Source organism: Physeter macrocephalus, chromosome 12 (genome assembly GCF_002837175.3).
Source record: "Physeter macrocephalus isolate SW-GA chromosome 12, ASM283717v5, whole genome shotgun sequence".
Lineage (NCBI taxonomy): Eukaryota > Metazoa > Chordata > Mammalia > Artiodactyla > Physeteridae > Physeter > Physeter macrocephalus.
The window spans coordinates 88,128,858-88,142,379 of NC_041225.1; the positions used below are offsets into that span (position 1 = coordinate 88,128,858).

Here is a 13,522-nt window from a genome sequence, read left to right on the forward strand (position 1 = left end):
TATCTACAAAGTGCTATTTGAATGAGCAGTACAACCCCATAAATACTCAGGAGTAACCTAAACAAGAATTTTATAGGACTCATGTGATGGAAATACTAATCCTTTGCGTAGGCATAGAAAAGGACAGTAGACTAAAAGAAGGGATGGGATATTTCTGAATGGGAAAATTGAATATTGTAAAGATGTCATTTATTCCCAAATGAATTTAAACTCTAACGTCATTCTACTAAAAATGCTAATGGAATTGTTCTTTTGAACTTGTTTAATTGATCTTAAATTTTTTCAGGAAGAATAATAAAGAAAATACTGGAAAAGAAGAGTAATGGGGAGGATAAATTTTAGCAGCAGCCAGTGGAGTGTTTTAATGGGATGCCTGGAAGTTGCAGACATTATTCTCGCCCTTGACCTATGGGCCCAGACTTAGTCATATGTCCATACATGTCTGCAAGGGAGATTGGGAAATATACAGTGTACAGATGAGCAGTTATGTACCCAGCTAAATATCAAAATGCTGTTACAGAGAGAGAGTTTCTACCACATCATGAAAGAAAAACAAGTAGATAGAAAAAGATTTCAGGGGCTTCCCTGGTGGCACAGTGGTTAAGAATCCGCCTGCCAGTGCAGGGGACACGGGTTCGAGCCCTGGCCCGGGAAGATCCCACATGGCATGGAGCAGCTAAGCCCATGCGCCACAACTACTGAGCCTGTGCTCTAGAGCCCGCGAGCCACAGCTACTGAGCCCATGCTCCTCAACTACTGAAGCCTGCGTGCCTAGAGCCTGTGCTCCACAGCAAGAGAAGCCACTGCAGTGAGAAGAGTGAGAAGCTCGCGCACCACGACAAAGAGTAGCCCCCCTCGCCGCAACTAGAGAAGGTCCGCGTGCAGCAATGAAGACCCAACGAAGCAAAAAAAAAATAAGAATAAAAAGATTTCATCTTCTATAATAATCAAATTACTACCATGTCACAGACATTTTAGAAAGAATTTTAGCAGTTAGTATTTTAAAAAAAGAAACTTTATAAATGACATAATTTTTCACTCTGAAATCAGAAAATTTATGTGAGATGGGGCAGCAGGGGAGAATGGGTATGCTATAAACAGGAAGTCTTTATTTACAGAATTCTTTATTATTGAAAATTTAATTCAGCCTAAATTTTTAACATTATGAGAAGGGTTAAATACACTTTGTAGTATAATGATAAAAAATGTGAAGATAGGAAATAAAATGAATATTTTATTATCAATGAATATTTTATTATCAGTGTAGAAAAACTGAATTCCAAATTATACATACTATACACAACTATGTAAACAAATAAATACAGAGGAAAGACCTGTAGAAATACATTAAAATATTAATAATAGTTATCTTTGAGTGGTAAGACTTTGTCTTTTTTATTTCTGTGTATTTTTTTAATATTGAGAATTTATACTTTTATAATGGAAAACTTATTTTGAAAATCTGCCACATAGAAGAGAATTAGATTTACTTTCTATGACTCTGGAGGGAGAACCTCCAAAGATCAGTAGTAGGGGTTAACAACGACCAGGTTTGGGTTCAGTATTAAGATAAAGTGTTTCTTAGATAGAGCCATCTAAATATGGAATAGATTGCTAAGAAGTTGTCTTCTCAGTGAATCCTACCCTTCCACTCTATTTAAACTGCATCTTGCTGCAATTTCCCAAATACTTCTAATCTTCCTCAGCATTTTCTAATTTTTTTTGGGTGGGGGGTGGCTGTTTTGGGTCTTTGTTGCTGCACACAGGCTTTCTCTAGCTGTGGCGAGTGAGGGCTACTCTTCGTTGTGGTGCACGGGCTTCTTATTGTGGTGGCTTCTCCTGTTGCAGAGCACGGGCTGTAGGCACGCAGGTTTCAGTAGTTGCAGCACGAGGGCTCAGTAGTTGCAGCACGAGGGCCCTAGAGCACATGGGCTTCAGTAGTTGCGGCACATGGGCTCAGCGGTTGTGGCGCTTGGGCTCTAGGGTGGGCGGGCTTCAGTAGTTGCGGCACATGGGCTTGGTACTTGTGGCACGCAGCCTCAGTAGTTGTGGCGCACAGGCTTAGTTGCTCCACAGCATGTGAGATCTTCCCAGACCAGGTATCGAACCCATGTCCCCTGCATTGGCAGGCAGATTCTTAACCCACTGCACCACCAGGGAAGTCCCAGTATTTTCTAATTTTTTATGTCACTAATGATTTATGAAAATACTAGATGATTTACTTATTTAATATGCTAATTGTTTACTGTATATCTCCCTCTTCTAGAATGCTAGTTTACTGATAAATTCCAAGAATCTTGAACACTGCTTGGCACATTAAAGGTACTTAATATTTGTTCAGTTAATTAATAAATGTTTTCTTATTAATTATTCTGATCTTTATCTCCTTAGGCCAGCCTTTACTGTTGCCATATAAGCCTTCTGGTAGTACGAAGATGTACTATGTTCCCCAATTAAGACAAATTCCTTCATCTCTGGATTCCAAATCAGGCACCACCATTGAGAGCTCACACTCAGGTATTATGCAGAAATTATTCGAAATTTTATTTGTGGGTTGGCTGTTTAATTCTGGTTGACATATGAAAGCTCAGTGCTATTTAATCTTTAAGTGAAACATGGAGCTTTTCATGACTCAGTCTCTGGTTCAGATAGGTGAGTTATTTGGTCAGATGTATTGTGTACACTCAAACATTTGCTAAATATTTGAAGAAAATTGTATGAACAGTTACTTGTTTGGGTTAGTGGACTCCATCTAGGACAGAGGTTTCCAAGTTTTCTCTGTTCACAGTCACCTTAGTGTTTGGGTGATTTCTTTTCTCATCATCATGGGGATATAAATCATCAGCAGCATATAAATACGTGAAGTATTTTTTCAGATACTAAGCTATTATGTTATTAGGACATAAAAATACTTACCATTTTGATCTTACAACTTAATACACAAAAGTATTTTTGGTTTTGTGTTTGAAAGAAAACATTTTACTTTGTTCATAAATATGCATAATTACTTGCTAATGAGATATGTGTGGCCATTAGGGCACAGTTTCTCAAACCTTGAGATGAAATTGGACACAGCCACCCTCATTTATTGCTTTTGTTACAGAAACTCAAAAATCCAACTCTGCAGAGATACAGACAGCAGCATTGAAAGGAATGTAGCAGTATCTAATGTTGGAACTTTAAACTATCTTTAGCTATTAGTTTTTGTCCTGTACACCAGATATTAAATATCACTGTTTCCCTAGAATTTTAAAATATCCCACAGCATCCCTGTGAGATCACCACAATAGAGCTGCAGATTTAGAAAATGAATAGCATCCCGTGGAGGAGCTGAATAAATATTTTCTGTGGAAAATTATAAGATAAGGATACTGAGTTGGTATGGTGTGGGGTTTTGATTGTTGGGATAACATATTGATTGGTCCACAGGAGTTGACTTGGTTCAGTTTAGATATAAATTGTTCATGACTGGTCATAAGACATCTTTATAGGTATAGAAAATAAAAAGAAAGTAGTTGTCCCTGGTCTTACGCAGATTTTCTGTTAATTTTAAGAGGACCCAACTAGTATCTGATAGTAACTGAGTTAAAGCCCCTGGTATAATTGCTCCTGATTTCCCACTGTGATGCCACTGAAAAAAAGAACCACAAAATGCTCATATGTTAGGATTGATTATTAAGCCTATAACCAGGAACTGGAAGAAATTTTCGCTACTGCATGGCTATGATTTTAAAAACACACTTAATGGCTACCAGAAATAAAACAAGCTTACTTAATTGATTGTAGGTAGGAAAATCTTTTATCTCAGACTCACTTTCAGCCCCGTAGTTCAGAAGACAGAATGTACGAATAGAAGTCTAATCAGGTGTTCCAGTATTTTTTGAGGCCTCCTGTGTACTTCTATTCATTTACATCCTAACTCTTCCCTTTGGAGACATTAACTTTGAGAAAAATTGGACAGTAGTGAGAAGAGAAAATGACTCAGGGATGGTACATTGTATCCTGAGAAATACTGTCCCTATAAATAAAGTACTGAATGCATCAATTAGACAAGAAGAGATCTGTTAGCTATATACACTTGAGGTTGTCATTTATCATGTTATGCATCTATTCTGAGAGTAAGGGAGTTGACAGTAGAAAATAATAGTTTCTTAGACCAGTAGAGCTGCTCTCGATGAAAGCCTAGGAATTGTTCTGAAAGATATTGTCTATTAGTATGTTGTGATTCTATAGATATTAGAAACATCCAACTAGAGTTTGGGGCCAAGGGCAAGTCATAAACCATTGCACATATTTGGACCAGATAATTTCTCTTCAGTTGAGAATGAGTAAACAATTGAACTCATAAAATTCTTCTAAAAACAAAAACAAAGGGACTTCCCTGGTGGTGCAGTGGTTAAGAATCCGCCTGCCAATGCAGAGGACATGGGTTCCAGCCCTGGTCCGGGAAGATCCCACATGCCGTGGCGCAGCTAAGCCCGTGCGCCACAACTACTGAGCCTGCGCTTTAGAGCCTGCGAGCCACAACTACTGAGCCATGTGCCACAACTACTGAAGCCCGCACGCCTAGAGCCCATGCTCTGCAACAAGAGAAGCCACTGCAATGAGAAGCCCGCGCACTGCAACGAAGAGTAGCCCCCGCTCGCCGCAACTAGAGAAAGCCCGTGCACAGCACCGAAGACCCTACACAGCCAAAAATAAAAATAAATAAAAACAAAACAAAAACAAAAACGGCAAAGGTAACCTCGCAAAGAAAGAGATAGATGTTAGAGATTTGCTCATTAGGTCAAGTAACACTCTTAAGTAATAACAGGATTTCATTTATATCTGACAGTAAGTTCTGTGAAGTTAGGTACTATGTCTTTTTTTTTTAAGCCATTTTATACCTCATACCAATATATAATATAGATGTTATTTTTATATTCATTTAAAGACATTTAAATACTTTATGTACTAATACTTACTGTCAATAGGAGCAAAAAGCCATGGGGAGAGAACTGGCTGGGATTTTTAAAACAAAGTGAGGAGTTAATAGCAGAAAAAAATGGTGGAGTAAAGACCTCCAAAATTTTGCCCTGTGATAAAAGCAATGGAATTTTGGCAAAACTTTATGGAAAACTTTTCCAAAACTCTGGAAATTAACCAAAGGCTTGTAGCTTTTGTAGTAAGCATTTATTCAAGAAAAATGGCTGAACCTTGATAAGAATAGTAAGCTTGTGGCATTTTAACTTGCCCTATTCTCATTGCCACACTCACCTCAATGATAACCTTGAAAAATATCAGCCTGCATTCCCAGGACTGGAGGGAGCAGAACAGAGCTGGACCTCTTTCAAAATTTCATTCCCAAAGAATTGTCAGTATTTGACTTGTCTCATGGCTCTCTGGAAGACTCCACTCAAAAGGCTTATCTTTATTTGACCTTACTTAGAGCTATCCAGTGTGTATGAGCCTCTGTGTCTATGTGTGAGGTGTTTGTCAAAAAACACTTACAGGCAAGTGTTTTATTTTAGTTTCTTAAATATTTATTTATTTTATTTATTTATCTTGGCTGCTCCGGGTCTTAGTTGCACCACTCAGGATCTTCGTTGCGGCATGCAGACTCCTTAGTTGCAGGACCTAGTTCCCTGACCAGGGATCAATCCCGGGCCCCCTGCATTGGGAGCTCGGAGTCTTACCCCCTGGACCACCAGGAAGTCCCCAGGCAAGTGTTTTAATGTCACAATGCATGAGGCAGTGGATAACACTTGAGACAAACAATAGACTAACCAAAAACTTTAACAGAAAAACTGAAGATGAGATGTCCATAGATATTTTGAAAAGCATTGACATATTTCTAGGACTCTAGAAGACCACAAGTGTGCACAGGCCTGAGTGCATGCTGAGGAAAGACCTGAGAGGGGCCTGCCCTTTACTTTGGCTGCCCTTGAGGCTCTGGGCAAGAAGAAAGGGAAGGCTAAGGCAGAATTGATAACTCCCTGCCCTCAGCATTGATGGCTATGTGCACGTAGTCCCGTGGCAGGTTATTTTTTTAAATAAATTTATTTATATTTTTATTTTTGACTGCGTTGGGTCTTCGTTGCTGCGCGTGGGCTTTCTCTAGTTGTGGCGAGCAGGGGCTACTGTTTGTTGTGGTGCGCGGGCTTCTCGTTGCGGTGGCTTCTCTTGTTAGGAGCACGGGCTCTAAGTGCATGGGCTTCAGTAGTTGTGGCTCTTGGGCTCTAGAGCGCAGGCTCAGTAGTTTTGGCACATGGGCTTAGTTGCTCCGCGGCATGTGGGATCTTCCCAGACCAGGGCTCGAACTCGTGTCCCCTGCATTGGCAGGCAGATTCTTAACCACTGTACCACCAGGGAAGTCCAAAAAACTGACACTATTAAAGGGAGACATATTTCAAGCCAATAGCAAAAGGTCATATATTGTATAATTCCATGTATATGAAATGTCCAGAATAAGCAAATCCATATAGACAGAAAGTAGATTAGTGGATGCCAGGGGATGTTGGGGAGGGGAATATAGGGAGTAACAGCTAACATATACAAGATTTCTTTGTGGGGGCGTGACAAAAATGTTCTGGAATTAGATAGCAATATTGGTTGTGAAAATACTAAGAACTAGTGAATTGTACACTTACTTTAATTGGTGAATTTTATGTTTTGTCTCAGAAAAAAAGTGGGGGGGCAGGAATGAACACATGAAGGAAAAGACTGCCTAAAACTGTAAAGATTTGGTAACAGATTTAAAATACATTTTGCAGGCAAGAAAGGGTGAAATTAACATGAAGGAAGTTAAATTAGTGATGAGGACAAATCTGAGAGTCTGCAAAATTACAGAGGAAAAAGAAGAAAATGAAAATGTTGTGAAAGATGGTGAGAGACATAAGAAACACAGCTATGTAAACCAAACCAAGAATTATATCTGTAGCTGAGGAAGAAAGTAATATTCAAACACTTTATTGAATAAAACATCCCTCTCCTGAAAAGGGGAACACTGTATGCAGATTGAAAGTTGTCATAGAAATCCAGGGAAAAATCAGAGACTGAGATACATATCAGAAAAATATTTTTGATTCAAAATAAAAAGAAAAAAATCCCATAAATATACAATTTAAAAAAAAGTTAAGAGAACAAAATTTAGTCTGATATCAGGCTTATTTAAAATACTAAATGTAAAAATAATGGAACCAAATCTGTATTTATTGGGAAAATTCAAGGATTTATGGACCCAGTGCGTTTTCTTTAAGCAATATGACAATGAAGAGACATTTTCACAAGTACACAGCAGCTAGAAAGTATATTCAACCTCTGTACCTTCTTGAAAAATTCACTTGAAGACTCACCCAGCTGAAGAGATGAATCAAAATGAAGAATTCATTACAGAGAAATGAAGCAATGCTGAAAGTGATCAGTGGTGAACTTTGAAGTCAGTTTAACACAACACTCATCTAAATAGAAAATTTAGTTACAAGATGGAAAAAAAATGCCAAAAGTTAATTTTGGAATGAAAGGCATGAAAAGAAAAAACAATTGTATTTTTTGTCTTTTTGACTAAAGAGGTGTCATTTTATTCATGACTTGGTGATCAGATAGGTTAAAGAAGTTTTCATAAAAAATAAATTGGACTTGATTCAAATTTAAAACTTGTGTGCACCAAAAAAACCACTATCAACATAGTAAAAAGGTTGCTCACAGAATTGGGAAAAACATTTGCAATTCATATATCTGACGAGAGATGACTATCCATAATATATGAAGAACTCTTACAGTTCAACAACAGCAAAAAGCAATCTAATTTTTAAATGAGTACAGAATCTGAAGAGACATTTCTCCAGGAAAGATACAGATGGCCAAAAGAATGTGAAAAGATGTTTTACATCATTAGTCATGAAGGAAATGCAAATAAAAACTACAAAGAGATACCACTTCATACCCATTAGGATGGCTTTTATGAAATAAAAAAGAGCAAGGGTTGGCAGGAATATGGTGAAATTGGAACTCTTGTGTATTGCTGATGGGAATGTAAAATGGTATAGCCACTGTGGAAAACAGTGTAGTGGTTCCTCAAAAAATTAAGCATAGAATTACTATATGATCTAGCAATTCTGCTTCTAAGTATATACCCCAAAGAATTAAAAGCAGGGATTTGAACAGATTTTGAACACCCAGGTTCATAGCAGCATTATTAATAGCCAAAGGGTGAGAACAATCCAGATGTCTATCAACTGATGAATGGATCAATACAATGTGATACATACATACAATAGAATATTATTCAGCCTTTAAAAGGAGTGAACTTCTGACACATGCTACACTGTGGATGGACTTTGAAGGCATTGTGCTAAGTAATACAAGCCAGTCACAAAAGGCTTGGAGGAGGAGGAAAAGGGAGTTATTGTTTAATAGGTACAGAGTTTCCATTTGGGAAAATGAGTTAATTCTGGAGATGGATGGTGTGATGGTTGCACAACAATGTGAATATACTTAATGCCTTAACTTGTATACTTAAAAATGTTTAAAATGGTAAATTTTATGTATATTTTACCACAATGGAAAAAAAGCTACCAAAAACAAAACTCCAGAAGAATTTTAAAACTAGGTATCTGTCTTCCAAATTATTGTTGAGTATATAAAATTAGCAAAATAACATAGAACAAGAACAGGAAACAAGAGGGGCTTCCATGGTGGCGCAGTGGTTAAGAATCTGCCTGCCATCACGGGGGACACGGGTTCAAGCCCTGGTCCAGGAAGATCCCACATGCCATGCAGCAGCTAAGTCCATGCACCACAACTACTGAGCCCACATGCCACGACTACTGAAGCCCGCGAGCCTAGAGCCCATGCTCCGCAACAAGAGAAGCCACTGCGATGAGAAGCCCGCGCACCACAAGGAAGAATAACCCCCTCTCGCCGCAACTAGAGAAAGCCCACACATAGCAGCAAAGACCCAACGCAGCCAAAAAAAAAAAACAAACAGGAAACAAGAAACTTTTAAGATAGCATAAATAAGTCAGATGAATGGATTACGATGAAATGTCCTTAACTATGATAAGTAATTTTGGCGTGCAATTGGCATTATGTCATACATGCAATTAAACAAGTTCAATTACATGTATTTAACAAAAAGAGAAGAGGAGAATGAATCTTAAAAGTACAAGTGTGTTGTACCCTCCACACTCTTATCAGCATATTAGCATGAGAGAGTTTGAAACGAGAGGTGGGAAACCTCAGTTCTCGAAGTTCCTTATTTGACCTTTATAGTGTCCTCAATTGACTTTTATAGTTTAAGCATCTTTTAACTTGCTTCCCTGAGTATGATTCTAGAGTTTAAGTGTTTTTAGTACAATGTGGTCTCTAAACACAAGTCAGGTACTTCATCAGGTGCTTAGACGCAGGCACAGTGATTTGTTACAAGCCATGGGGAAAAAGTGGACTCTGATCGATTTATTGAGCAGAAAAGATATCAATTTCAACCTTCAAGGATGATTTTGACCCTGCATGTTTTTTCACTTTGTATGCTGACTTTAAATTCCATTTAAATAAAATATATCTCTATTTGGGTGGGAAAAAAAGATATTGAAACTATATACATTCTGATCCCACTATATATTCATTTAGAAGGATCTATAACCAAAGTATGGTTGAGTTTTTTTGTTTGTTTGTTTTCTGCTTACTTTTCTAAATTTTCTGCAATGACCAGGTTATTTTTTTTTTAAGGTCACAGAAACTTTCAGCTTATGTTCATTTTTTCTTCAACCAAAAAAGTATTAAAGTTCTTACCGTGTTTCTGGCAGATACTATGCTAGGTGCTGCATTTATACGGCTGTGCAAAATAAACATGCTCCCTATGATCATGTTCAAGTGGGGAGACACATATTAACAAATAGATACAAACAAGTACATAATTACAAATGACGAGTTAGGAAAATAAAGAAGAATTTTCAGGGCTTCCCTGGTGGCGCAGTAGTTGCGCGTCTGCCTGCCGATGCAGGGGAACCGGGTTCGCGCCCCGGTCTGGGAGGATCCCACATGCCGCGGAGCGGCTGGGCCCGTGAGCCATGGCCGCTGAGCCTGCGCGTCCGGAGCCTGTGCTCCGCAACGGGAGAGGCCGCAGCAGAGGGAGGCCCGCATACCACAAAAAAAAAAAAAAAAAAAGAGTTTTCAGAGAGTAAAAGGATCCAGTTTAGTTTTAGGAGCCCATGAAAGCCTTTCCAAAGAAGAAACTTTTGAGCTGAGATCTAGAGGATATAGGTAAGTTAGGCAGGCAGAGAGTGGGGAGTGAGAGTGTTCTGGCGGAAGGGAACAGAATGGGAGGAGCTCCAAAAACAGGAAAGTTTGATGCATTTGACAAGTGAGAAGAAGGCAGTGTGGGTAGAGCAGAGCTGTGGCTAGATATGGTTAAAGATAGGTAGGTTCAAGATGATCCAGGGTTGTGTAAACCATATTAAGGCATTTGAACTTTCTTCTAGTAGGCAACTGTGGTTTGATTTATATTTGTAAATTTTTTTCAGGCTGCTATATGGAGAATAGCTTGTGGATGGAAAGGCAGGGAGCCCAGGTGAAGGGAGGGTCAAGAAGTGGAAGTGAGGATACCAGTTAGCTGAAGGCTGTTGCAGTAATTAGTGTCAGAGATGGTAGCACCTAGGATTAGAGTGATGATGACAGAGATGGAGAGAAGTAGACACATTTAACTTATTTTTAGGAAATAGTTCTTCCTGGACTTGGTAATAGAATATGGAGAGTGAGGGAGAAGGAGGTGAAAAAAAAGTGATTTCTAGTTTTCTAGAATAAGCAACTGGGTAAATAAAGGTGCCATTTACTGAGATGGAGAAGCCTGAGGAAGAAGCAGATTTGGAGAAGATGGTCAAAATATCTGCTTTGGACATGTTAAAAATGAGATTTCTGTTCCACATCCATGTAGAGATGTTAAACCTGCAGTTGAATGTAAACAGAGTCAGTTTACAGTTGAGTTTGTATGCAAGGGCACTATCTAGAAGGTGGCTCTGTTCACGTCATAAACATACGTCATTTTTTATGAAAACACCCAGGTGTGAAGATTCCACATCTCCTGTTAGTGTTCTGGAGCAATAATGTTAACTCTCTTCCTGCCCGAAACGTAAATCTTCATACATTCTGCAGCTGTGCACAGATGCAGGAAAATAAGTACACATACATTCAATGGCATATACACATATGTGTGGCTACACTCTCTTTCAACTGCCTCTCAGCTCCAAGGGGGTTGATTCTCTTGTACATCCATGCACTGCTCTCAGGAACTTAATTATTCTTGCTTACCTAACTCTGAACCTGACATAATCACCTCTCTTGGAGAGTAAAGGGAGGTGGTGAAGAGACCCTCACATATAGTTGTTTGTGTTGTATCATAGTATATAAAACAAATTTTTTTTTTTGTGAGGAAGGGACATCTTTTTCTAATTTTTCCTCCAAACACTTTAGAGGCTAGCTGTGTCCTGAATGCTAGAATCTGAAGCTCAGAAAACAGGTTCCAGCTAGAGATATATATTTGTTGGTCATCCACATATAGTGTTCCATACATTGATGATCAATGAGTTCATCCAGGAAGAGAAGAGAACCCAGTTCTGACCCCTTGAGGAACTCCAGCATTGAGAGATTTGGTAGAAGAAAGGACACTAAGGATTTACCAGAAAGGTAGGGAGCAAATAAAAGAACGTGATGCCACGGAAGCAAAGAAAAGCTCAGTGTACATATGACCCAGAATGCTTAATAGGATCCTTGCAATCTGTCCTGAAATGTAACTCATGACTTATATTTATACTGTACAAATGAACTGATACTTACCCAGCTTTTATTGCCATACACATTTTAGGTGCTTAGAAAATGCATGAAATATGGAGTACCAGTTAAGAAAGAAAAGCATCTTTGTAGAAGATAATTCTATAGTTACTATAAACTCTTGTACATCCAGAGATGTTCTTTTGCCTCTTATATGTGACATGGATAAACTTCTCTTATCAGTTCCTATATTAGTGGATTTAAGAATATTGAAATATATTTTAAGGAAAATAAAGTTACTTTCAAATCTTGTATTACTTTATCACATAAAATTTTCCTTACAATGTTTTGTCTTTTGTATTATTGTCAGATTACGCTTCCTAAAATGTAACTGATTGCAGTTCCCTTTATTAAAAAATCCTTAATGATGTTGCATTTCATGTACAGTAAAATTTACACTCTTTACCCCCTTTAGCTTGGGATTCCATGCCCTGCTGAATTTTGTCCCAAACAATTACTTTGTAATATCTCCCACCACTCTCTTTAATGTAGTCCATAATACAGTCTGACCACAAAAGTATCTGATTTTTTTGTTTAATCTGTTTTCCTGCTTCCTGGTCTTTGCTAGTGCTGTAACCTCTACTTAAAATGCCTTTATTTCTCCCTCTCCATATTTCAAAAAGCCTACTTATTTTCCAAGGTACAAACTATTTTCTCCTCCTCTGAAAACGTTCCTGAGCCGGAAATTGTCTCCCTTCTAATTTATATGTCTCCTCTTATGTCATTTGCTTCTCCAGTATATTGTTGCAATATTGTACATTTCTGACAGCTTCCGTTTGACTGATGTCTCCTTCTGATTACCCTGTAACACTCCCATGGTAGTGCCTTTTTTATAGAAGTGGTTTAAGAGGTAAATTTTTTGTCTTTCTTCAATCTGTACTGGTGTTAACTGTACTACTTTTCCATTTTTCTGTAGGATCCAATGATGCCATTGCTCCAGACTTCCCGGCTGAGGTGCTAGGCACAAGGGATGATGACCTGGCAGACACTGTTAACATTAAACATAAAGAGGGGATCTACAGTAAGACGGTGGTAACTAAGGCATCCTTGTCAATGGGGAAAAAACTCTTTCAGAAAGGTAATGCAGGTGACTGGATTGGCTTTGTGTATTCTGTGGCCTTTTTTTTTTTCCCGTTCATCTTAAATGAGAGTATTGTCCAGGCTTTCTTTTTTTTCTGCTTTGTTAATGCAAACTTTTCTCCTAGCTGTTTTATTGGATATGTACAAGAAGGAAAATATAAAATCTTTTTAAATGCTTTAGATTTTTGAAAACTGTAGACTTTATTTTCACTCTGGGAAATATATTGCAACTTTTGAAATGAAATAATATCCATTTAAGTATGTTTTAAAGACTAAAATTCATAGAAAATCTTGATTAAAATGCCTCATGAATTTATCTGTCAGATGGTACAAACTAATGTCTCATAGGTTGGATTCTGCAGGAAAGTGTATGGCTCACATGGTGTTTTAAATTTTTAAAAATTTTGCTGCCAACATCTAAAAATAAGATTTTGGGCTTCCCTGGAGAAGTCAGAATATGTAGTTGCACTCAACTTGTATTCCTCCATGGCAATTATCAGTTGACCCTGAGGCATGGTTGTCCTCTGCAGAGAGGACATACATTCTCCTGTTTGCTTCATTCCCCACGAGTCTTGGACTCAATCCACTTCATACATCCACCTTGTCAGTCTGATGACTGTGGGTATTTGAGTTTTCA

At 38.2% G+C, this 13,522-nt stretch overlaps 1 protein-coding gene across 3 annotated transcripts in view; it reads left to right on the top strand.

Moving 5' to 3' along the window:
• ALMS1 (ALMS1 centrosome and basal body associated protein) overlaps positions 1–13,522 on the top strand; it is a 216,325-nt gene that overhangs the window by 163,194 nt on the left and 39,609 nt on the right. For all 3 annotated transcript variants that reach the window (XM_028496787.2, XM_028496788.2, XM_028496789.2), the window contains 2 exons: positions 2,392–2,517; positions 12,722–12,883. In XM_028496787.2, coding sequence (XP_028352588.1) covers positions 2,392–2,517; positions 12,722–12,883 — 288 coding nt within the window. The remainder of the gene's footprint in view (positions 1–2,391; positions 2,518–12,721; positions 12,884–13,522) is intronic.